General features: G+C 42.2%; 1 protein-coding gene across 1 annotated transcript in view; it reads left to right on the top strand.

Annotated features, from left to right (window-relative positions):
- The first annotated feature begins 6,745 nt into the window (after positions 1–6,745).
- NMNAT2 (nicotinamide nucleotide adenylyltransferase 2) overlaps positions 6,746–26,845 on the top strand; it is a 129,562-nt gene continuing 109,462 nt past the window's right edge. Inside the window, exon 1 of the mRNA XM_066261313.1 lies at positions 6,746–6,927. Coding sequence (XP_066117410.1) covers positions 6,843–6,927 — 85 coding nt within the window. The 5' untranslated portion in view covers positions 6,746–6,842. The remainder of the gene's footprint in view (positions 6,928–26,845) is intronic.

Raw genomic sequence — 26,845 nt, 5'->3', positions numbered from 1 at the left:
GTACCCTCTTTCAATGGGATTATGATTTGCAAGGGCAACCTCAAAAGGGTGCCAGGAGCCGCCTTGCTCTGATGTGGAGAGCACCTATCTGAAGATAAAGCAATCACAAAGGAAAGCGGGCTGAGAGATGGTGGGAAAAGAAACGGGGTCTTGCTGATATTATCTGAATTCTTGGATACAGTTGTACCTAAGCTAGATCTACCCTTTAGACTTCTAAAAAATTTATATAGAATAAATACATATATTCCCCCTTATATATTATGATGCTAGCCCATTGTTAGAGATAGCAAAGGGCCTTGCAAATGGCATACCTTGAATATGCAAATTAATCCAGAGTAGACCTCTACTATCTGGCCCATAAACTCCAGGAGGCAATATTTCTCTGCCTTAGTCATCCTAGGGCCAAGTATCGGGCAACTAGGAACCGCTAAGTAGCCCCAAACCTTCCAAAATTATTCAGATTAGCCAGTCCTAAACTGTTCACTCTGCCTGGCCTTGCCCTTTCTGTGGAAACCATGATAAACATGGTGGCCCAAGTTCTCACTCCTGCCTTCCGCCTCTTGACCAGCCTGGTGCTCTTGCACATGGCCCTAGGTGGCATGTCATACCTCTTGTCTCTAGGATCTGTGAGAATAATATACTTTGTTTCCCTGAGCCTCACCTGGGCCTCCCCTTGTGCCTCTCCCAGCTGACCCTCTCAAAACAATACAAAACAACTTCCCAATCACATAGATTAATAAATTCTCTCTTTGACTTAAACTACTTTGAACGGGGTGTCTGCTATGGATTTCTGAAATAATCCCGAGTAATACAAGAAACTCATAAAATCTAAAAATGAACAGCTACCAACCTTCAGTCACCTCAACGCCAGCAGCAGAATGAATACAGCCACAAAGCCTGAAACCAACAGGTCCAGCTGCTGTAAATTTTTTTTATGCCTTTATTTCCTTTGAAATTGGTTATTACTGGCATAATTTCTGAGTGGCTCAGCTGCATCACTGTTAATTTCTACATCTCATAAATGTGGGGAGTCATGAGATTAAATTCTAGGTTAGATCTGACTCAACCAAATTATGAGGTATTGACATAATGAAAAAAAATTTGTATTTAAGTTTCCTGACTTTTATTCAAGACTCCCTTGAGCTGAATATGTTTTCCATTTGGGTGACTTCAAGGAGGGAGGCAGAAATATTTTTACATGTCATTTCAAGGAATACTTTGATTTCTTATCAATTATCATCCTTCTAAGTCTGATAGAACTGATTTTTCTATCTCCTATTTCTGCTCTTGGAAAACTTTATAAGTAGTGAACTTTTTAGTCGCAAGATGAAAATTATTTGTACACACCCCTGCTCCCAATCTCTGAAAGAAGCTATGATGAATAAATCAGCAAATACCTGAATTAGCGGAAGAAGTTTGTTATTCTTAATGGTATATGATGCTTATTGATTACAGACCTTTATACTACCATGGTACCTGTAGTATTGCTCTACTGTTTATAATTGCTAACCAGGTTCTAAATTTGGGGAATATCTTTCACCTGTGAAATATGATTTGACTAGTTAGAGAAATAATAAATCTGAGTGAGATTTGGGGGATTTAGAGCTGAAGGAAGGATCTTGATCTAGGGACATTTTTCACTCCACAAATATAAAAATGTTTGCTTTGAAGAAGACAGGGAAAGTAATGCCAATCATTTTAGCTGTATCCCTGAAGATATTTTATCTTAGAGAAGTGGAGAAAGCAAAAGAGAGAGGACTAAGCAAATACAGAGAGCTGTAGAGAATCTCAGAGAGTCATGTCATTTCTCAGAATAATATTTTTTTTTACCAGGAAAAAATAAATATTCAATATCTGACTTGATCTCAGAGACTGAAGATGCCAAATCTGTCTGTGTGCCTTTTCGCTCTTCCTAGAGGATGATCCCTAATATTATTTTGGAATCCAGCTTCATAAGCATGGAATGGTTTCACCCTGATTTGTGATGCAAATGGATGATTAATCCAGGCTAGGTAAATAGGGATATAAGTGATCATAAATATCCACACTGCTAGACTTTACACATGTACAATTTATATAGACCTAACAGACATGTAAGCCTGCCCATCAGAACAGATATTTATTTATAGCAGGGAAAGTTGTGGGTTGGACTGTCTGCCTTGAGCCATTTGGAAACTGAGCTGGCTGGAGCAGATTGCAAGGTTTAGGCTGTGGGGGACGGATTCTGGTTCCTTTTCAGCCTAGAGCAATTACCCAGGTGTTGGAAAGTTGAAATATTGGACCAAATTATATTGCCTAAGTTAAAATAAGCACTCCTAAGAATAGCTTGCTATATATATTAAGGTACATATATTATGTAAGAGTTGACATTCCTATTTCTATAAGTCAGCCTTGGAATATTAACTGAAAATAAATTCATTGACTTTATTGTTAGCTTGTTTTTGGCTATTTGTTTTCATTGGTATGGAGATGTGTGTGTGTGTGTGTGTGTGTGTGTGTGTGTATCCCCATTATATTCATGCATTCCCAAAGCCATTACCCTCTAAGATTGGATCTTTCAGAAACATCCTTGATAAAGCCATCAATAAAAAAAAGTCTAGCCTGTCCAGTCTGTGGCACAGTGGATAGAGCATAGGGCTGGGGCGTGGAGGACCCAGGTTTGAAACCCTGAGGTTGCCAGCTTGAGCATGGGCTTGTCTGGTTTGAGTAAGGTTCACCAGCTGGAGCCCAAGGTTGCTGGCTTGAGCAAGGGGTCACTTGCTCTGCTGTAGCCCCCTGGTTAAGGCACATATGAGAAAGCAGTCAATGAACAACTAAGGTGCCACAACACAGAATTGATGCTTCTCATCTCTCCCCCTTCCTGTCTGTCTCTCTATTTCAGTCACCCCCCCCCAAAAAAAAAGTCTAAACACCAAAAAATACATGTTTTGCATATAACATCTTTGAAGTTTGACCTAAAGTGGACAATATGCTTTTTAAAAAGTCATTTACTCACACCTGGTCTAATTTGTTTCATACTGCACCCCTGTATAGTACACAGAGCATGTATCTCCAGTTGACAACATAAACTTAGCAGTGAATGATTTATCCAAAGCCATACAATTAACAAGTGACGCATTCCTTTAATTCCTTCTGGTCCCTGCTCAAATACCTTCTTATCAGAGACGCCATTCCTAATCACTTTAAGTAAAAGAGGATTTCTCTTCTCTTTTTTTCTTACTCTGCTTCCTTTCTCATTATGGTATTTATTACCACTAGGTTTATTCCTTTTGTTAATGGTCTGTCTTCCCCTTTAAAATGTGAGCTATATCGCCCTGGCCGGTTGGCTCAGTGGTAGAGCGTCGGCCTGGCGTGCAGAAGTCCCGGGTTCGATTCCCGGCCAGGGCACACAGGAGAAGCGCCCATTTGCTTCTCCACCCCTCCCCCTCTCCTTCCTCTCTGTCTCTCTCTTCCCTTCCCGCAGCGGAGGCTTCATTGGAGCAAAGATGGCCCGGGTGCTAGGATGGCTCCTTGGCCTCTGCCCCAGGCGCTAGAGTGGCTCTGGTTGCAACAGAGTGACGCCCCGGAGGGGCAGAGCATCGCCCCCTGGTGGGCATGCCAGGTGGATCCCGGTCGGGCGCATGCGGGAGTCTGTCTGACTGTCTCTCCCCGTTTCCAGCTTCAGAAAAATACAAAAAAAAAAAAAAAACCCCACAAAAACAAAAACAAACAAACAAACAAACAAACAAAAATGTGAGCTATATCAAAGCAGAAACTTTGTTCTGTTCAAAGCCCCTTAATCAAGTGCCTGGCACACGACAGATCTCAATAAATGTTTATTGCTTAACTATAATTATGTTAATTGCCAGGTAGTGTCATTGATTCATACCCAAGTCAGCCCCCCTTCAACATTTGCTTTTTCTACCCTACTCATCTGCATTGCATATCAGGGAAGATGTTAACGCCATTATCAATATACAGCAATTCTTAGGACTCTTGTATTTAAACTAGAAATTTTATGCATATTAGAGTTGATTTGCTATTTAGCGTAATTTAACAAATATTTATTGCATGCCTGTCATATGATCTTGGATAACAAACAATGACAAACCCCCTAATATAGGGTAGCAATTTACCCAAGAATCATGAAGTCCAGAAAAGGCAAATGTTTGTACTTGTGGACCATTTTGTTCACATATATATATCTGAATACACATATATATTATGTATACCTAAGATTAATACAATGTTGTATGTCAATTGTACCTCAATGTTTTAAAAGGCCTTTTCCCCCCCCTTCTTTTCCAAGTGAGAGGAGAGAAGATAGAGAGACAGACTCCCCTATGCACCCTGACTGAGATCTACCCGGGAACTCCCGTCTGCAAAGGATGCTCAGCCTATCTGGGACCATGCTCACAAACTATTTTTAGCACCTGAGGTGGAGGCTCCAGAAGCCATCCTTAGCACTCTGGCTGATAGGCTGGAACCAAACCAATACAGCCATTGCTGAGGGAGGGTGACAGAGAGTGGGGAGGGAGAGTGGAAGCAGTGGAGAAGCAGGTGGCCACTTCTCCTGTGTGCCCTGACCAGGAATCAAACCAAGGACATACAAACATCAGGCCAATGCTCTACTACTGACCCAACCAGCCAGGGTAAAAGGCCATTTTTAAACAGAAGAATTGTTAGGTCTACCTATTATATCAAATAGAACACTTGCTCACTCTTCAAACTTTCTTTTCCCATCTTTCTCAATCTCTGTCTACTCATTTGCTTAAGCCAAATTTCTAAACATTTTCTTAGATTTCTCTTTCCCTCATCCTCCAAATCTAATCTATCTGCAAAGACCATAAACTCTGTATATAAAACTTTTCCTGAGACTATTTGCTTCTCACCATCGTTACCTCTATAAATCCTAGAATGGGGGCCACTTCATTTGCTTAGACTCCTACCAGCAATTTCACAATGCTTTCCTTGTCTTCCTATTTCCCACCTAGCAACCAGAATGGTCTTATATTAAAAAAAAAAGTTAATTGCTAATCACTCCTTTGCTTAAAAGCTTCAATGGTGTCCTATTTTTTTTAAAAAAAACTAGATAACCCATTTATTACAAAGGACATTAAATGATACAAACAACAACCAGATGAAGAGATACATAGGGCATTTCCCTAACAAAGGAGCTTCTGTCTTCCTGGAACTTGGGTCCCAGTGTGATGACACTTAGAAGCATTCCCCAGTGTAGAAGGTCTCCAATGGTTTCCTTACTCAATTCCTCTCTAAACTATTCTACTTAGAAAAACATCCAGGCCCTGGCCCGGTAGCACAGTAGCTTTGTTGGTTAGAGCATCCTTTTGATAAGCCAAAGTTGACACACAAGAATCAACCAATGAATGCAAATTAATTCCTCTCTCTCTCGCTCTCTCTCTCTCTCTCTTTCTCTCAGATTGGGAGAGCACAGATGGGGCACAATTAACTCTCTCTTTCATTCTCTCTTTCTCTCCCTCCATCCCTCTAGTCCCCTCTCTCTCTAAAACCAATGAATGCAAATTAATTCCTCTCTCTCTCTCATTCTCTCTCTCTCTCTCTCCCTCTTGTCCTCTCTCTAGCTAAGATATATAAATACATTTTTTTAAAAAAAATGGTTACCAAGAAATACATTCAAACCCTACCCTGACCTATAAGCCTTACTTTATTGGCTCCTGATCACAAGTACAAACTTCTCAGGATTTCCCCTTTATTCATATATTCTAATTGCACTGGCCTTTGTTCATTTCTCTGAGAACAATAAATCTTTACTCGTCTCAAAATATGTGTACCAACAACTCCTTGTCATTTAAGTTTCAGTTTGAATTTTACCTGCTCAGAGAGGCCTTCCCTAAGTACTTAATATAAAATGGTCCCTTTTCTCCACTCACAGTCAGAGAGTAAATTGCATCCACTTACTGAGCATTGCACAATTTCCACCTGATATTTTCTTTGTCTGTTGGTGTACTGTCTATCTCCTTTCAGTAGAATGTAAACTTGATGAAGGCGGGGACTTTGCTTTATCGGCAAGGTTTACAACGCAGCCTAACACAGCAGTGACCACTCAAAAAAACATTCGCTGAATGGGCAAATCCTTGTCTCATCTTCAGTAGCTTAGGTGAAATCAGACGTTTTTTAATGGTTAATTGTGCCCCATCCATGCTCCCCCAATCTGATAGCGTTGCTTCAAACCACAAACAGGACCAGGGGAAGGATGGAGTTTCCCCCTATTTGTTGACTCAGTTCAATAGTTCAAAATTTATCAGATAAGGGGCGAAAACAAAGGCAGAAGTAAATACTGCTAAAATGAACACTCGTCGTTTCTCACTTTAAAATTCTGAGGAAGAGAGAAAGAAGTAGTTCTTAAGATCAAACACTTTTGGAGTTGGGAATGTTAGAGAAAGTAGATGTGGACAAGAAAAATGTTAGAATCAGAGAGAAAAGGTAAGTCAGAAAGGGGTAAGAGACAGAAAGAGCTCACACCATACTAGAAGTCTTCGTGGTTCTGGACTTGGGTACCACGTTTCGTGTTGTAGATAAACAGTAAGAAAGCGTGATGGAGTGCGGTGGGCTGGGGGCTAGAGAAACGAAGGCCGAGAGACGGGAAAGAAGCTAGGCAGAAAGGAGAAGGACCGAGCAGAACAGTACAAAAGCAGTCTCGGATCTTGCCGGAGACGCAAGCGTTAACGGGAGGCGGGGAGTGACGCGGTTTGCGTCTAGAGCGGCTCCTTGGAGTCCACAGCATCCAACGCCGGAGCCTCGCCTTCCTTTCTCCCTCTGCAGACATCGAGACACAAAAAGAGAAGCGACCCCTGGACCAGCGCGAGGGGCCCACCCACACCATGACGGAGACCACCAAGACCCACGTTATCTTGCTTGCCTGCGGGAGCTTCAATCCCATCACCAAAGGGCACATTCAGATGTTCGGTGAGTCCTCCCACCCACCCCCGGAGGTTGCTTCCGTCTCTCTCCTTTCCCCAGGCACCTGGGTTTTCCAGGGCGGCTGAGCGGGGAGGCGTGTGGCCCTTCGGAGGAGTGCGCTGGCTGATCCAGCTGGTCGGACCTCAGACCCTCTATTCTGGGCTCCCCGGAGGGGACGCAGACATCACTTGCTGGGACCAGAACCAGCTAGTGGGAAGCCAAGGGGTGGGGGAGGGGCAGGGATGAAGGTGAGTGTTGGTTCGGACTGGGTGGGAGGTCGAGGTTCGAACCTGGGGTGCGGCTGTGCGGTGGTTTGGCTACTTGGCTGATGAAAATCGGGATGGGGCAGAGGTTGGGGCGCGGAGAAGGGAGGAGGGGTTGGAGATAACGTGCTGTTTGTTTAGGCTGGGCGGAAAGCTAGAAGGAGTTAAATGATGTATGTGCATCTGAGACACAAACACACATGCACAACACACCAGTAACTGGGCTGGGGCTTCAAGGAGATTAATTTAGGTTTTGGACGATGATTAAGGAGGCTCAGGGGCGAAACACTTGAGGGTAGTGCACAGTCTTTTGCCTGAGGGAGGTGGACAGCTGAATGAATGGGTTGGGGTGGGGGGACTGGCCAGCTTGGGCTTGGCTGCGGAGACCCGCTACCCAGGAAGGGAAGGAGGCGAGGAGGCTATTGCGGGCGTCTGTTTGTAAGCCGGTGTTGATGGATCCGGACCCAAGTTGGCTAAAGCTCTGTCCAGGGCTGCGATGGCACCCGGGAGGCTTGCGGCGTGCGAATGTCTGTCTGTATGTGTGGGGTGTGTGTGCGCGCGCGCGCACCTGCGTGCGCGCGCCTGCGCGCGTGTTGGGGCAGGGAGAAAAGCGTATTGTTGCGCGGTTTCTTGGAGGTTTGGGGCTCGGAGAGAGAGTGAGTGAGCGGGGTATCCTGCTGGTTTGGGACTAGCAGGGGCAAGGGAAAGGCAATCCATGAGTATCAGAGATCACTGGCCACCGGTAGGTAAGCCACGCGCTCTGCAGTTGCTGGGGTAGGACCCAAAGGCGTGGGAGCGAGCGCATTTACACCATGAGGGACGCGCGCCGAGGTCACTTTAGAAGCAGGCATGAAAACAGGTTAGAAGTTGGGGTAGGTTTTTTTTTTCCTGTCACAAAGGAAAACGAGAAGAGAATGAGCGGGCTGGGAATGAATGAGTGAAGATGGGAGGCCCAATCGGCGGCTAGCGGGGCGCTATCCAGTGGCGGCGGTGCTGAAACTCAGGGTTTGCGGGAGCTGGCTGTGGACACACGTGTTTACCGGGAGCCTGAGGATAGCTGAGCTCTCGTAGGGACCTTTAGTGAAAGCCACATCATATCGGCAAAGACTGAGAGAGGTTTTACACTGAAAATATTCCTCTTTAAACCTAAAGGTACGTTGAACTGGGCTCGCTTATTAAAAACCTGATGAAAAGAATATAGAATTACTTTGAGCCCAGGGCAGATCAGGTAGGCACATTATAGGATCCAAGGAGGAAGACCGAGAGGCAGTCATGCCTTCCTCACCATCCGTTCAGCTTTTAAAGGTTTTTTTTTATTAGCAGCTAATGCCAACTTGCTTACTAAATAAAGACTTTTTGATAAGGACCAAGGTCTCATCAGTTTTTTAAGAAACTATCAGAACCTTGGGAACACTGTACTTTCACTTTCTTTTTTACATTTTATTTTATTGATTTTAGAGAGAGAGAGAGGGGGGAAGGGGAAAAGAGAGAGAGAGAGAGATACAGAAATATTGATCTGTTCCTGTATGTGCTGTGACTGGGGATCTAACCGGCAACCTCTGCCCGGCAGTAGGCCAGGACTGCTTTTACTTTCTTTTGATTCTGGTCTTAGCCATGCCTTATTTCCTCTCTGTCCACATTTCCTCTAACCATTTTATGTTGCTGCATGGCATTCCTCGCAGTTGCCCAGACAAGGGTGGACTTTCCCCTGGAACTCGTGGCTCTAGGAATCTTTAGTGAGCCAGCAGTCACTCCTTCCTACCTGCGACTGAGGATGTAGCTAATTCTGCTCGTTTTGGGTGGCAAGAGGGACAGATTGAGATGGAAAACCAAGGATTCTGACTTGCAGCTGAAGACAATTTGGTGACAATGATAAAGGTTTTGGTTAAGTCAGTGTTGACCTGCCAATTCCTCTTGATTTTAGAGGGTAGAACATGTGGAAATAGGCATAAGTTACAATAGGGATGTTTGGGCATAGAATAGGTAAAAAGAGACTTTTGACAGTGGTGAATATTTGCGTGTTATTGGAACTGAAAAGGAGAATATCTATCAACAAAACCTTTTTGAGTGTCCATTAGTCACATGTAATCTAGAGAACAATGTGGAAAGAGGATGTGGTAGGCTCATTGTGCCTTTGGGGATCTTACAACCTAATAAAGGATTTAATACATATACATGTGAAAAGAGAACAAGAACACAAAAAGGCACTATTATCTCCAGGTTTGTTTGTTTGTTACTTTTTAAAATATTTATTTTATTGATTATAGAGAGAGGAAGGAAGAGAGGGGGAGAGACAGGAACATCAATCTGTTTCTATATGTACCCTGACCAGGGATTGAACCAGCAATCTCTACACTTCAGGACAATGCTCTAACCAACTGAGCCATCCAGCCAGGGGCATTATCTCCAGTTTACAAATGAAAAACTGATGTTCAGAGGCTAAGGGACTTTCTTAAGTGGCTTAAATGACATGGAGAGTGTGTAGCAGACTTGAGACTTTTTGGTTCCACTGGCAAAACAAGTGCTCACTAATCATCTGACTGCATGATTCATTCCATGAACTCTAATTCCTTCAAACATATACTAAGAGAGATTAGAAGCAAATTGGCCATCAACTAAATGAGATTCCTAAATATGCATTTCCTTAAGAGCTCTTTCCCATCTTTAAGGAAATAATTTATCCTTGAACTATTTTCTCCTTGTAAATGGCTTTAAAATTTTTTCTCCCCAACAATGCAGAAATAATTAATGCAATAAAATTACTAACCTTTATTAAAGTGCCTGAAATTTGTAATAAAAAAATTTTAAAGGCCTAAACAGAACTTTGACATTAGATACTTTTGATAGAGCTTCTGTATTTTGAAAACCAATTGCTAATCAAAGAAAGAAAGACTGTCAATAAAAAGAAAAGTGGAATTCAGAACTAAAGTCTCACTATCTCTGTACAGTAGTACTTGCATGGTTCTCAATATTTGTAAAATATTTTAAAATTAACTTTTCCCTTTACTCTGAAAGAGGAGTAGATATTATTCCTATTCATGGCTATAAAAACATATAGAAAAAATTAGTAGTTGTGTAGCACTATTTGACATCTACATATTCTAATTGAAATGTTTTCAGAGATGAATAAAAGTTTTTGGTAAAGTAAACTCATAAACTAACAATGTTTTGTTTCATGAATCTACCTTACTGCATAAGAAGATAACCTTACACTAGTTTTTTTTTAACATGCACATTTTGGTTATTATGTATGTAGAGGTGATATTTCAGTATAACTCTTTGTATTTATATTGTTATATTTGTCAATAAACCCACCATTGAGAAATCAGATAACAAGTTAAAAGGAAAAGTCAGAAAGAACTGATCAGATTAGTTTTGCCATAAAAATATAATGCAAATGAGGGACTTGATCACACCAGAAATGTATCCTGTTTGTTGATGATTGCAAAATAACTGGATTTCCCAGTTTTTCTATCTCAAAATATTTTTATTTTGAATAACTGGGTCTTTTGAAAAGAGACATGATCTGATTCTATTTCTCTTAAAGGGCAATGAAGAGAGCTCTCTCTATTTGTTGTGGAATTGGGAATGCAGCCCTATTGCTACAACGAGAAATCAAATGAATTTGAATTATGACTAATATACAGAGAGCTGTCAGAAGTCAGGAAATTGTTTGATATGTTTACAGTGCCTATTTTAAAAGTGCTTTTTTTTTTTGTATTTGTCTGAAGTTGGAATCGGGGAGGCAGTCAGACAGACTCCCGCATGCGTCTGGCCAGGATCCACCCGGCATGCCCACCAGGGGGTAATGCTTTGCCTATCTGGGGTGTTACTCTGTTGCAACCAGGGCCATTCTAGCACCTGAGACAGAGGCCATAGAGCCACCCTCAGCGCCTGGGCCAACTTTGCTCCAATGGAGCCTTGGCTGCGGGAGGGTAAGAGAGAGACAGAGAGGAAGGAGAGGGGAAGGAGTGGAGAAGCAGATGGGTGCTTCTCCTGTGTGCCCTGGCTGGGAATCGAACCCGGGACTCCTGCACGCCAGGTCAATGCTCTACCACTGAGCCAACTGGCCAGGGCCAAAAGTGCATATTTGCTCTGTAATAATTGTTAAACAAATAAAAAAATAAGTGAATGCATTTTCTTTCACTTGTCCGTGGTTGATTTCAGGTAGAGGAATCAACAAGGCACAAGGGCTGGGATGATGACATAACATATTAGAACTAAAGAAAGTTCAGGATGGTTTAAGGAGAAGGAGAATGAGAGCTAAAACTGGAAAACTAGGTGGAAATCTATCAATTATGAAGGCTCGTAAGTCATGTTAAAGAGTTTAGATTTTATCAAAATTAGATAGATAATGTCTACTATCTGTTAGGCCATAGTTATAAAAATACTCTATACATGACTGAGAAAGAATGAAAACTCAGTTTTGAAAGTGTTTCTTCAAAAAAAAAATCAAGTCTAAGTTTTAGAAAATCATTGTCCTTTCAGCCAGCACTACAGAGTTTTGTATGTAGTGGTTGCTTAATAAATATTTAATGATACTGTGAAATATACACCTTCTAGTAGAGTTCTCATCCATTTTTAAAGAGCTTTCAAATCATCCTGAATTGCTCAAAAATATCTTAAGAACACAAAGGAATGCCCTGAATATATTTTCAATACCAGCTTTTAAAAAAAAACCCAATACTCAACACACAAAATTTTGTGAAAACAAAGACATTTAGCCTGACCAGGAGGTGGTGCAGTGGATAGAGCATAGGACTGGGATGCAGAAAACTCAGGTTCCAAACCCCAAGGTCACCGGCTTGAGCTCAGACTCAACCCGGCTTAAGTGCGGGCTCACCAGCTTGAGTGGGGAGCTGCTGTCTTGAGCGTGGGATCATAGACATGACCCCATGGTCACTGGCTTGAGCCCAAGGTTGCTGGCTTGGGCAAGGGGTCACTTGCTCTGCTGTAGCCCCCCAGTCAAGTCACACATGGAAAACAACCAATGAACAACTAAGGTGCTGCAATGAACTGATGCTTCTCATCTCTTTCTCTTCCTGTATGTCTGTCCCTATCTGTCCATCTCTCTGTCTCTCTCTCTCTCTCTGTGTCACAAAAAACAAACAAACAAAAAAAACAAACTCACAAAGACATTTAAAGTAATTTTTAAGGATTTGATATAATAGACTGAGAACTGGGATATAGGAACTCATTTTATAGAGAATATATTACTTTATTTATTCATATGTTCCATATCTCAATATATGTAAATATAGCATCAGTTTACAGAGGAGAAAGTTTTCCATTCCCAGAGGTTTCCCAATTATATTCATTCAATTGCATGGAGTGCATTTACTGTTTTTGGATATAGTTTGACAGATAGCTCCAGAAATATTTTAGCCCCAAAAAAGATGTTAACAGCTTACATAGGTGACTAAGGCCATCCTCCTGACACTGGCACCCTCCTCCTCTATGAACTGTGCAGCAAAGGCAAATGTTACAAACACTATCGGCATCAACATCTTACTCATTATCATTTTAATGATGAAGCTAAGCTTATTTGAGTTTCTTTAAACTCTACTACCATTAAACTGTTTACCATTAAAATCTATTGCACAATTCTCTTTAGGTCTGGACAAGTGAGCCACCAGGAAAATTCTTGCAGTTCTGGAGATAAAGGGGTAAGATGGGGAGGTAGAAGGGGAGCAAGACTCAGAGGCTAACCCTTGGAATGATAACCCCACATACCACTCTTTCCAAATCCTTCTTCTGCATTATATTGTCTCCATGTGGGTAGCCATGCTGTTATGTCTTTACCTTATTTAATAAGAGGGTAAGTGAAATACAGCCCTTAGATAAGACCAAATACTTATAGTGCTTCTCTTGTTTCAGTCTTTTAGGTCAAAAACCTCGGACTAATGCTTGATTTGTCTTTCTTTACACATTCCATTTATATCAGCAAAGATTTTGGATCTCTAGCTTTAAAATATACCTACTGGTAACTAGGACCAACCATATCCCCCATGTATAACCCTGGTTTTAACTCCTGGCATATTTTATCCAAATTATAGCAGTAGCCTCTTAACTGATCCCCTTACTTCTACCATTGGCTCCAACACTCAATCATCAACAAAATAGCCAAAGTGATTCTTTTTAAATAGAAGCCAGATATAACTCAGGTCATTTTGCTCCTTGGTCAAGATCCTCCAATGGTTCCCTAGCTTATTCAGAGTGGAGTCATCATATTGGTTTACAAGGCTTTCATGAACTTTTTCCCTCACCTATCCACACATGAGTTTCTGTAACTCATTCTTAGCCAACCTCACTGACCTTCTAGCTTTAGAATCTTTGTCCTGAATGTTCCATCTATCTGAAATGCCTATCCACACATATTGTCATGTCTAATTCACTCTTCTTCTGAAAGTCCTTGCCCAAATAGAAACTTCTCATTGTCCATTGGGCAGGTTCTATCTCCCTGATCATACAATTTAAAATCATAACTCACACATCCCAGTCCCCATTACCCTGCTCTACTTACTGTATTTCCTCACATATAAGATGCACTTTTTTTTCTGAAAGATGTGGGGTCTAAATACTGGCTGCGTCTCATATAGTGGTTGTAGATTTTTTTTTACTTGCACTTCCTGCTTTTTCATGTTTGTTTTTGTGCTCATTGTTGAAGTCAGTGATCGTCATCAGACACAGATGAAGACAAGCTAATGGATGGGAGTTCTGACAGTGATAAGGAGTTGTATGAATTTTATGATGAATAAAACTTGAGTTCAATAACTTTATGTAATACATTTTTTAAAAAAAACTTTGTGCCCCCAAATTAAGGTGTATCTTATACATGGAAGCATTTACCTCTTATTGCCTTTTAACAAAGCATGCTATTTCATTATTTGTCATGGGGTTTTTGTTTGTTTGTTTGTCTTTTGGGGTTGTTTTTTTTTCAGAGACAGAGAGAGAGTCAGAGAGAGGGATAGATAGGAACACACAGACAGGAACGCAGAGAGAGGAGAAGCATCAATCATCAGTTTTTTGTTGTGACACCTTAGTTGTTCATTGATTGCTTTCTCATATGTGCCTTGACCGTGGGCCTTCAGCAGATCGAGTAACCCCTTGCTCCATCCAGCAACCTTGGGCTCAAGCTGGTGAGCTTTTCTCAAACCAGATGAGCCCACGCCCAAGCTGGCGACCTTGGGGTCTCAAACCTGGGTCCTCCACATCCCAGTCTGACGCTCTATCCACTGCGCCACCGCCTGGTCGGGCTTGTCATGTTTTTTAAATGTCTGCCTCCCAGATAGAATGTGAGCTCTTCAAAGGGCAGGGATTTTCATTTACTCTGCTTATTCATGTATCTCAGGCTCCCAGAACAATGCCTGGCACATGCTAAGTAAATGTCTGAATGAATAAAGTGTTAGAATTACTTACCATCCTTACCTTGAGTCTATATTCTTACTGCTGCAGGAGGGTAGAGACTTGAGAGGACTCATTGGCCATTGATTCATTCAACAAATGTTTATTGAGTTGTGAATGGGCCTCAGGCACCAACCAGCAAGTCCTCAGGGATATGGAAATTAAAGACACTCCTTCCCATGCCTTAGGGAGATTTTCTCCTATAAAGGAGATAAACAAACTAGACAGAGCAGTTCTTGTAAGTGCTCTAAAAGAGGTGAGAATGAAGTCAAGTAGGAGCATAAAGAAAGAAATTATCACTCTAGATATAGTGGGAGGGCCATCAGGGCAGGTATTTGTGAGAATGAGCTTGGAAAAAGGAGCTGTTCAGTGGAGAAGATGGAGAATGCATTCTGGGCTGAGAGAGATCTGGGAAGACCTCACTTGGCACAGCACACTAAGGAATCTGCAAGGAGCTTGCTAGATGAGTGGAGTGAAGACAGGAGGTGAGAGAGCCAGAGCTCAGACTTCCCCCAGCACTCTCAGCGAGCTCCCCAAGGGGGATAGGCAGAGAAAGCACCTTTTAGATGTGGGTCTTGTGTCCCCAATGTAAGTGTCCCCTTTATTAGGTATCTACCCCCATGATTTTTTTCCTAAACATTTAAAAGTTATTATTTTAAAAAATTTTTGTTATTATTTCTGAATCACTCTTTGAAATAAGGAGGGCTTTTCTTTTTTCTCATGATTTTATTCATTTGTTTGTTTGTTTTTGAAATGGAACCATTGTACATCATTCAGGCCATATCTATCGAAGGAGTAAATAAGTGAAAATTTATACTGCTGTCCAACCCACCCAAACAATCAAACTCCTACTTCTCCGATGGGTTCCCACTTAGGCTCTGGATGTATCCCCTTTTTACTTCAGTGGATGGCCCTGTTCAAGTATTTTAGATTTGATGAACGCATTTCACCCTAGTGTAATTTTCCACAGTTTTGTAGAATTTGGACCATGTGCCTACTCATTTCCCACAAGCTTAATTGTCTGAAGAGTAAGGACCATGGAGAGCTTCTCCTTTGACACTTGTTTTCAGCTCTAAACCCTTCAGGGATTTCAAACAAGTATCTTTTTGCTCTTGCACTGACATTAAACTACATCAATAACTATTCATATTTCTTTTGAAATATGTATGTGCTGATAAATATGTAGCAGCTTGTGGTTCATCACATGAATTATAGGATCTTTAAAACAAGGCAAATTTTTGTAAACTTAGAGATTGTCACCATTATAAATTAAAATTAAGAAAGACAATGAGACTTAAGACATCATTGCTTCATTTGCCATGGACCCATCTTGGTAAACATGGTTTAAAAATTATTTACTTGTTATGCCTCAAGGACTTGAAATCTATAGGTAGTATATGATTTTCCTGTGCTGTGAATCATGTTATAAAGAGTGGGTAAATATCCCAGGTTTTTTCCGATTGCTTTATTATTTCTCTTATACATTAAAATTAATAAATTAAATTGCTATTGACTTTATTATTTGTAAATAGCATGATTGATTTAACCCAGAAGTTAGCAAACTCTACAGCCTGCTGGCCAAATGTGGCTTACAAGCTAAGAAAGACTTTTATATTTTTAAATGGTTGAAAAAAAATAATAATATTTTATGACACATGAAATTTTTATGAAATTCAACTTTTAGTATTCACAAATAAAGTTTTGTTCACATATAACTACTCTTATTCACGTGTGTATTGTCTAGGGCTGTTTTCATGCCAAAACAGCGGAGTTGAGCACTTGCGACAGAAATCATATAGAATGAGAGCCTGAAATATTTACTATCTGGTCATTTACCGAAAAAGTCTGCCTGCCCCTGATGTCACCTACCCCTGGGGGTTGGGATGGGGAATGAATCTAAAGGATTCTAAAAATATAAAGTGCAGTTCAAGTCCATCACCCAGCGGAACTCTTTAAAGAACAATTTTTCAGTCTAAACTAAATCTCCAAAAAGACTCATTTAAGCAGCAAATGTGGTTCCAATTTCATAATTGTAACTTTTCTGGCTGACTTAGTAAATGGCTGTGTTCACAGTGGGGATGATTTCTCCTGTCTAGTTTACACTGGACATTGATTAGCTCCTCGGGTTAATGTTGGATATTTCTCTGTTGTTGAACATTAGATATACTTCCCCAGAAAATCTTTTTCCTGATTCACAGCTACCCCCTTCTTTAAGTCCAATATTTTATATGCCTTAATAAGTGAGGATTTTTAAAAAATCAGCACATCAATGACACCAGACTTTTATGGGCTGATCTTGCAGTCACATCTCGTTTTTCTGCAATATCTCACCTCCTTCTGAACGCTGATGGCACTTGGTTTGTAACTCTGCTATAGCACTTAGTACATTGTGCTGTGATTTGTAGCTATTTCTGTCCATGTTTCATATTCTCCATTAGATGTCGGGCCTTGCCAGGGTCATACGGCTTTCTATCGCTCCTAAAATGCCCAGCACAGTGCTCCAGGCACATGGGGGATACTATAGATATTTAACAAATGAATGCTTGATTGAACTTAGCAATATTCAGAATCTCAAAGTTTAGGCAAAATAAGTTATCAGAAAGTTTAGGAACCAGGAAATACTGAGAAAGATTCAAGTATGATGGTCAGAAGACAGGATAGACAGCAAACACTCAGGATCTCAAAACTGAGATAATTGTTACCTCAGGGTAGGAAGGCTTGTACATCCTAGAGTGGAACTTTATCTCAGACTATAGCTTTCCCGCGTATCTACCAAGGGAACCTGCAAGTCACGTTTGAGAGCTGTTAATTACGTGTCTTGGCAGGCATAGAAAATGAGGGGTCAAGGGTGAAAATGAATCCTGAAAACTGTTTACTGGCTGCTTTAGTCGAATGTATGGTACATCTAGGAATGATTTCTCCGTAAGGCAAAAGTAGTTTGAGGACAGCAGAGGAGTTAAACTTTATTTTTATTTACTCTCCAGATGAACGAGGTTTTATGTACATGGCACCTGGCAAAGGGATGCTTGGTATGTTATCCACTTCAAATACACGAGCAAAAAACCTCGCTTTGTCAAGTAGTTTTCATCTGCAGAAATCACAGAATCTTCCTTGGAAGGTGTTTTCAAAAATCACAGATACTCATTTAGTTGTGAAATCCCTTTAAAACATCTTCACAGCCCTGGCCGGTTGGCTCAGTGGTAGAGTGTCGGCCTGGCGTGCAGGAGTCCCGGGTTCGATTCCCGGCCAGGGCACACAGGAGAAGCGCCTATCTGCTTCTCCACTGCTCCCCCTCTCCTTCCTCTCTGTCTCTCTCTTACCCTCCCGCAGCCAAGGCTCCATTGGAGCAAAGTTGGCCCAGGAGCTGAGGATGGCTCCATGGCCTCTGCCTCAGGCGCTAGAATGGCTCCAGTTGCAACGATGCAACACCCCAGATGGGCAGAGCATCGCCCCCTGGTGGGCATGTGGGGTGGATCCTGGTCAGGCACATGCGGGAGTCTGTCTCTGTGCCTCCCGGCTTCTCACTTCAGAAAAAAACAAAAAAATTAAAAACAAAAAACAAAACCATCTTCACAAGTGTTTGTCCAAACCCTGCCTGAGATCTTCCAGGGAACACACTATGTTCCAAAGTGGCCAATTAGCACTTGGCACAGTTTTACTTTTTCCAAGATTATTCCCTCTATTGTGCTGACATTGGCCTTCCCGAGACCTCCATGTTTTGGCCCTAGTTCTTTTCCTTGAGATCCATGGAGCAAGTCTAATCTGTCTTCTGCTTGTGAGACATTCAAATAGCTGAGGATACTCCTGTCCTTCTCACCAGTCTTCTTTTGGACTTAGCAAGCCCCAGGACCTGCAGCTGGACTTCCATTATTGTTCCTATTCTTCACGGCATCCTGGCTCACCTTCCTTGAAAGTATCCTCATTGTATATATCCCTCTTTAACGTTCCATCCAGTCCATGATGCAACATTCTGATGTGGTCCTGATCTGTGCTATCTTATCTATTATTGAACTGAGCTCACTGGGTGTTCCCTTTATTTGTGGCGCTGTGTCTACCTCTTTCTAATTGAATCTCATAAGGCCAGCTATGGGTACCTGCACACTACAATGTCCCGATATTCTGAATAACCAATTAATTTGGTAGACTAAGCTGCTAAACTAGTTCTCTTTATTTAAAAATCTGGCTGGTAAAGAATAAAAACTGACCGGTATATCGTCACAGTGTGGTATCCTTTGGAATTTTGCAGTCAACGCACATGCTCAGTTATATGAGAGGATATTCGTCACACACTGGAGTGACATACTGCCTTAAAATAAGAAAGAAATTTTGCAAATTCCCAATCAAGGCTGAGACTAGACGTCTCTGAATTCTTGAATGATCAAGTTCCTTGATATTGTACTGCAGGGACTGTTATGTTTTGAATGGGTTCTGTTGGGAGCTCCAAACAACTCTTGTCCATGTGTAAAGATCCTCATTTAGGGAACTCTGAACTTTCTTCCTCTCTTGTCTAGCTCCTCCCCTCATGGTTATGCCATTAGCCCTGCCCGTTTCCCAGGGATCCCATGAGACCAGCAAAAGTGCTCTTGTTCTCTACAGTGATGAACTTGTCCCAGCAGAGGTGGGCAGTGTCACATGCAAACTGCAGATGGAATCATTTAAAAAATCAGATAACAAAAATGTGTTTTTCTTCTGGAAATTTCCAAACACATACAAAAATAAATAGAATGATAGTGAACCCAATGTAGCTGTCCCCAACTTCAATAATTATAATTCATTGTCAATCTTGATTCATTGATACCCTTACCCACTGCCCTACCCTGCCTTATATTCTTTTGAAGCAAATTGCAGACACCCTGTTGTTTCAAGGTGAGATCCTTTCAGCCAGTGCATAACTGCTTCCCTGTCTATAGGATTTCCAATTACAGACTGGCTCTTTCTCCTCTCCCATTTCATGCTTGTTTGCTTGACAGTTTGAATTGCAGATGAAGCTGGTATAGGGACAAGGTCTAATTTCCCTCTTTGAGAGCTATAACAATGCTTCCACTCCAGTCAACAGTGGGTGACATTTTTGCATTGGCATTGCCTTTAAAACAAGGGATTTATGGCCTTTCCCATCTTTCTCATGTCCTGGGTGGGGGGCTTTGAGGCTCCCCTCCACAGTGGGATTCCCACTGGACACAATGGGCCATTCTTCCATGACTTTCAACATTCAACTCTAAAGAGTTGTCATTCAAAGCCATGAAAGTTCATTAGAAGATGTTTCTATATCAAGGTTCCCAATGTGGGGGCTTTGAACAAACAGGGTTTCTCACAAATCAGAATAAGGGTCTGGAAACTGTTTCCCTGTTATTTCTAAAAATATGCCTTCACCCTCAGTATCGACAGGCTAAGATTCCATTTCTGGGCTTTTGCTTGTATTATTATCAGTTTGGTGCAAGGTAAGGACATACCAATCAGGAGTCCTGTTTGTCTTTGATAAACAAAACAAAATAAAGAGAAAGAGAGAATTTTTTCTTTTATTTTTTCATAAGAGGAAGAAAATAAATGAATTCTATTTGGTGACAAGATCAACTCCTGCAGAAGCATTTGAATTTTCTGGGCTTCTGTTTGGCCTGACTTTAACCTCTGTAGAAAATTAAAACAAAATCCTTCTTGTTGGTCTCTTAATCCTTTCCTTGTGCTGTTTTAAATCAACTTTTCCAAGTGTACTGTCATGCAGTTCTGTGATAATTTGCATGTAAATGTAGTGAATAAGCAACTCCCTGCTGAACCCTTTGGAGGGATGTATAGACCCACTGTCCTACTTTGCCCAACAAATCTCATGGCTCTGAATATTCATAAAAATGGGCGGGAATGACTTTGCCTAAGGAATTTGTTCTTCCCAGCTGCACTTGTTTTGTTAAGATGGGCTTTTCATGTCCCATTAGTGGTGGTATGGCGCCCTGTCAGTGGATGGGGAAGAAATGGGAGGGGGCTGGTAAGGAGTCTCTGGCATGGGTCCCCTCTATCGTGGCCACGGGGGGAGCTTTAATGTTGCTTTTTTGGCATTGGTCCCTTTCACTTGTTTCCATTCCCCACTCAGTACAACCCATAGTAACTTACACTGTGCTTTTCTGTTGGATGCAAATTGTTTATTTCAGTCTATTGTGATAAAAAAATAGTTTTTTGAAGAAATGCATAAAGACATTGTGTTTGAAATAGTTGGTAAAAAGAAAAGAAATAAGACATGTTTGCTTATGAGATATCATTTTTATTATATGACAGTAGCTTTGAGGTAAAGTTTGTACTTTAGAAATTAAAGGGATAAGGAAGAAAAGAGAAAACCCAACTTGTCAATTAGGTGATCTCTCAGCTTCCTTTCCCTTCCCTTTCCCAAGACTGAGTAAGCCCCAGAGGGCACATGCCCACAGGCTTCTGGGGAAACGGAAACCATACAGACATTCTTCCTGCCTGGGAGTGGGGAACAGCAGTGGCCTGATATTCCTGACACCATGGGGTTTTTCTGGGCCTCTGCTGTGACCAATTCTGTCCATCCTCTTTAATAAATAACTACTGTCAACTAACACATGAGCTAACATTCACTGAGCACTTACTTTGTGCCAGGCCCTGTTTTAGGTGCTCTCTTTGCCTTGCCTCATTTAATTCATACACAATCCTATCATTTTCATTAAATTAGTGATCAGAGAGGTTAGATAACTTGTGTCAAGGCACACAGCAAGTGCCCTGTGAGCAGAAATGTAGACCCACATGGTCTGACTCTGGTGGTCACTGTTTTAATTACTTCAGGATGCTGCCTTGCCTTGCGGGTCCCTCAGCTCTGTGCTTGGGGTTGTGGTTTTGTGTGCAGAGAGGCCTAAACTGCTCTGGGGATCCTGCCCAAGGCAGCCAACTGTGGAGGGGCCAGAGGACTCTGTAGACCACCAAAAAGACCTGTGCACAAGTCCAGAGGACCGAGAGAGGAACAGTAGGAGGGGCACAGCTCGGAACCAGGAGCCACTGGAGGGAGACAGGAGAAGATTGGGAACAAATCAAGAAAGGTCCAGGGTGATGACCATGAAGTAGCCACACAGCCCTTTTTGCTAACCTGAAAGGCACGGAGTCTAAGTGGACAGATATAAATATAAAATTCTCTCCCTTGGTTTGCATTGTAGTTGGCAAGAGTGTTTACAGATAATTATTCAGTAATCCCCTCCTCCCACACACTATAAAATAACTATGGTAATACCTACCTTGTTGGGCTGTTGTGAGGATTAAATGAAATCATGTGAATATATTGTAATACCGCCTCCTTTGACAGCCTGCCTCTCACCTTGGGTCCCAGCACCTTATTGCTTCCCCTACAAACTCATAGATCCAGCCTTAGGTCTAAGTGATGTCAATTTCATCAAATATTTTAGGAAGAGATAGTAAGGGTTCCAGTGTAAATCACTAACAATTTTCACAATGCTCCCCTCCACTCTAGGGAGAGGAAATATTGTTCTTCCTCTTACAGTAACAGGTTCATCTCTTTCCTTCTAGCCCTCTACCTCCCCATAAAGTGGCCTGGCTGCCCCCAGCCCCTGCACTTCACTTCCTTGGCTCCTCCTCTATCACCTTTCCCACCTCTTTAAATCCCTTGCCTGGCCTACCCAACTCAGCAAGCAGAAGCCACCGCTGCTGGTCAGACCACCCAGCTGTGGTTCTCCAAGCATGTGACTATATGTGGCCACATATATAAAGGTCATAGCCCATCCTGTCACATTTGTGTTTTTAGCAAACTAGCTGGCCCACAGTAAGTGACAAATAAATGGGGGCACTAGTTGTTGCCAGTGTCCGTCCTGTGATGTCTGGCATGGGCCAGTAGTCAGTCACCCTGGAGGTCTGTTTCCAGTGTTAGTGGAGGATTTGGGAAATAGCTCAAAGGCAAAAGAGGGTGGCTGGTTGGCATCTAGAGACATTGTGAGCAGGTTGGGATCTCAGAAAGGCCTGTGCCTGTGGACATTACGATGAGCAACCAGAAGTCACCCAAGAGGCAGCCTCCTGTCCAGGACAATTTGCTCTGCCCCTTTTTGTAATTGCTGATGACTTTACTGTCAATGAGATTAGAGTGACTGGCAAAGACATCCTGCCCATTCCCACTAGACAGAGCACCTTGTTTAGGTGTGACCCCCTGGGTAGGTCCTGCAGGGTAACGTTAGAATAGGCTGTGCCCCTAATCTCTGCAGAAGAGTCACCTTTTGCTGTTGCTGGAAGGATCTAGGGACAGCAGTCAGGTGACCGCTCATTCTCTTTGAGGGCTGGCGAGGGAATCATGGATTTGGGCCAGGTTTTTGTGCCTGTCCTCACACCATCACTCATTGGAACGAAGGCTGACTTACAGTAAGAAGAGGTTCCACAGAATGGAAAATAATCAGATTTGCAGTTGGAAGAGACTTCAGAGGACATTCAGTCACTTATTGGATACTTTTCATGACAGAGAACTCATTTCCAGTGTATTTAATTGCTGGACAGCTTCATTTGTTAGAAAGCTCTTTGTTATGAGCAAAATCTGTGTTCTTATACCCTTGGGCTGTCTGTCCCAGTGCTGTCTTCTGAAAATGTCAACCAGGCCCTGTTTCTTTTTTTGTTTGTTTTTTTAAACTATTTTATTTATTGATTGATTTTAGAGAAAGAGGAAGAAAGAAAGACGGAAATATCTATTTGTTGTTCCACTTGTTTATATTTATATATTCATTAGTTGAATCTTGTATGTGCCCTACTGGGGATTAAACCCACAACTTAGTGTACCAGGACGATGCTCTAACCAACTGAGCCATCTGGCCAGGGCAACCAAGTTCTGTTTTATTTAGCTTTATTATCACCCCTGTTCCCTAGTATCTAGATTGGAAATTTTGAACATACTTGTTATTCAAATGTATAAAAATACATTTTGGATTATCTCCACCCCAACCGATTGGAGCACTGTACCCCCACTGCTAGAGGAAGCGTTGGTAGGTAACATGTTAACAAGTTAATAATGATCATCTCTAACATAGCTCATCTGCTCTGTCCCCCATTGATCTCTCTCCCTACCTCCTTCACAGCATCACCACCCCTGACATATTTTAGGGCATGTTTATTTATTTATTGGCATCTCTTCTCTAAACATAGACTCTATGACACCATAATCTTGTCCTGGTTTGTGTTATTCTGTCCTGTATGCTCAGTGCTTAGAACAATGCTGGGACATGAGAATTCCTTGATTAATACTTTCTGAATAAATAAAGAGCCAATGTAGGGTAGCAAAGGTCCCAGATCCTTTGCACTCAGCTGAGTATCCAGAGAAGGACACATTTCTTTGAAGGCTGACTGGTATGGAAGCAATAGTTCTGGTCCCGGAGTCAGGGGACCTGGGTTCATCACAGTTTTGCACTGATTGTCTAGGGGACGTGTAAGCGGGATGTATAACTGCTCTGTGGCTTCTATTTCTTTTTTTTTTTTTCTTTTTTTTTTTTCATTTTTCTGAAGCTGGAAACAGGGAGAGACAGTCAGACAGACTCCCGCATGCGCCCGACCGGGATCCACCCGACACGCCCACCATGGGGCGACACTCTGCCCACCAGGGGGCGATGCTCTGCCCATCCTGGGCGTCGCCATGTTGCCACCAGAGCCACTCTAGCTCCTGAGGCAGAGGCCACAGAGCCATCCCCAGCGCCCGGGCCATCTTTGCTCCAATGGAGCCTCAGCTGCGGGAGGGGAAGAGAGAGACAGAGAGGAAAGCGCGGCGGAGGGGTGGAGAAGCAAATGGGCGCTTCTCCTGTGTGCCCTGGCCAGGAATCGAACCCGGGTCCTCCGCATGCTAGGCCGACGTCTATTTCTCATCTACAAAACAGGATTGACATTCTCAGCCTTACTTAATTTCAGAGTTGTCCTGAGGATGAAATACAACCCTATGGGAGAAAGAATTCTGTAAACTGGAAAGCACTATATAAATAAAAGTTATCACTATTATTATAGTGATGATTGAAATTGTATAATCTTGATATAGTAAAAGTCTATTTACCCTGAGAATGAATTTATCTTCCACTTGAGATGAGTTAATGTCTGGAGCATCTAGGGTTCATGTGACTTCTGGAGATGTTCTCTAGGGGTTTGCTTACCAATGACACCAACACCAGTACTTATTTAAGTGCCTACTATGTATCGGCATTAGTCTGGTTGCTGGAGGTACATCAGAGAACAAAACAGACAAAACCCCCACATTCATGGCACTTACAGTCTAGAGCAGGGGTAGTCAACCTTTTTATATCTACTGCCCACTTTTGTATCTCTGTTAGTAGTAAAATTTTCTAACCGCCCATTGGTTCCATGGTAATGGTGATTTATAAAGTAGGGAAGTAACTTTACTTTATAAAATTTATAAAGCAGAGTTACAGCAAGTTAAAGCATATAATAATAATTACTTACCAAGTACTTTATGTCGGATTTTCGCTGTTTGACAGAATAAATCTTTATAAAACAACTTACTATAGTTAAATCTATCTTTTTATTTATACTTTGGTTGCTCTGCTACCGCCTACCATGAAAGCTGGAATGCCCACTAGTGGGCGGTAGGGACCAGGTTGACTACCACTGGTCTAGAGGATGTAGAAATACAATAAACAAATCAATAACTATGTAGTATGTTAGGGTTATAAGTGCGAAAGAGTAAAACAGAGAAAAAGAAAAGCAGGATAAAGGAATAAGGAGGACCCAGAGTGGGGTTGTAATTTTAAAGGGTGATCAGGAGAGACCTCACTAGATGGTGACATGTGAGCAAAGACTTGACAGAGATGAGGGATTTAGTCATATGGATGCTGGGGGGCCAATACTCCTTAAGGTGAGTACTTCTCTTCAATGCTCAGGAAAAAAGTAAGTAAGCCAGTATATGTAGAGTGGAGGGTGGTGGTGGAGGTAGTTGATAAGTTAAGAGAGATATTGGATGGCCAGATTGTGTAGGTCCACATAGGACATTGTCAGGATGTTGATTTTATCTGCAAAGGACAAGGGGAGCCATTTGAAGGCCTCGAAAAGAAGCGTTACATGAGCCAAATGTCATTGACTTGTTGTGACTGTGGGGATGAAACCAGACCACTGGGGCTGAGACTAGAGAGGGAAACCAGGTAGGAAGTTACTACTTATAATCTAGAGGAGGAATGATGGTATTTGGACTGGGAAGGTAGAAGTAGGAAGAAGTGACAGGATTCTAGATATATTTTATAGGAAATGCCAGTAAGACCTGTTAGTGATCTGCTTTGGTGAGAAAGAATAAAGAATGAAGAATGAGAGAAAGTTTTGGACTTGAGCCTTGGGAAATTGGAATTGACATTTATTGATGGAGGATGACTGTGGGAAGAGCCGGTGTAGAAGGGAAATCAGGAGCTTAGTCTTGGACATGCTATTTCTTTCTTTCTTTTTTTTTTTCTTTTGACAAAGACAGAGAGAGGCAGAGAGAGAGAGACAGATAGGGCAGACAGACAGGAAGGGAGAGAGATGAGAAGCATCAGTTCTTCGTTGCAGTACCTTAGTTGTTCATTGATTGCTTTCTCATGTGTGCCCTGACTGGGGGGCTACAGTAGAGCGAGTGACCTCTTGCTCAAGCCAGCAACCTTAGGTTCAAGCCAGCAGCCTTAGGTTCAAGCCAGCAACCTTGGGCTTCAAGCCAGCGACCTTTGGGCTTAAGCCAGTGACCATGGGGTCATGTCTATAATCCCACGCTCAAGCCAGCGATGCCATGCTCAAGCTGGTGAGCCCATGCTCAAGCCGATGAGCCTGCACTCAAGCTGGTGACCTCAGGGTTTCAAACCTGGGTTGTCCGCATCCCAGTTCGATGCTATATCCACTGCGCCACCATCTTGTCAGGTTTGAACATGCTATTTCTGGGAGGATGATTATATAGGTGGCGATGTTGAGTAAGCATATACCAGCATGAGCAAAAATATAAGTAACTAACTCGGGTGTCACCAGCCTTAATTGATATTTAAAGCCACAAGACTGGCTGAGAATACAGAGGGAGTGAGTGTTGATAGAGCAGAGGTGAGGGACTGAGTCTTGTGACACTACAGCATTTAGGGACTGGGGAGATGGGCTGAGATAGCAACTTCGACTATGAAAGAGCAGCCAGTGCGGCTGAGGACAACCAGGAGCATGTGATGACCTGGAAACCAAGTGAAGTTGGGACTTCAGTGGGTGCAAGATCAATTACTCAACCATTGTTGAGAGGCCAACGAGGATGAGCATGGAGAACGGATCGTTAGTGA

This window comes from Saccopteryx bilineata, chromosome 2, assembly GCF_036850765.1.
Source record: "Saccopteryx bilineata isolate mSacBil1 chromosome 2, mSacBil1_pri_phased_curated, whole genome shotgun sequence".
Classification (NCBI taxonomy): domain Eukaryota; kingdom Metazoa; phylum Chordata; class Mammalia; order Chiroptera; family Emballonuridae; genus Saccopteryx; species Saccopteryx bilineata.
This window is presented reverse-complemented; position numbering and strand designations above follow the sequence as displayed.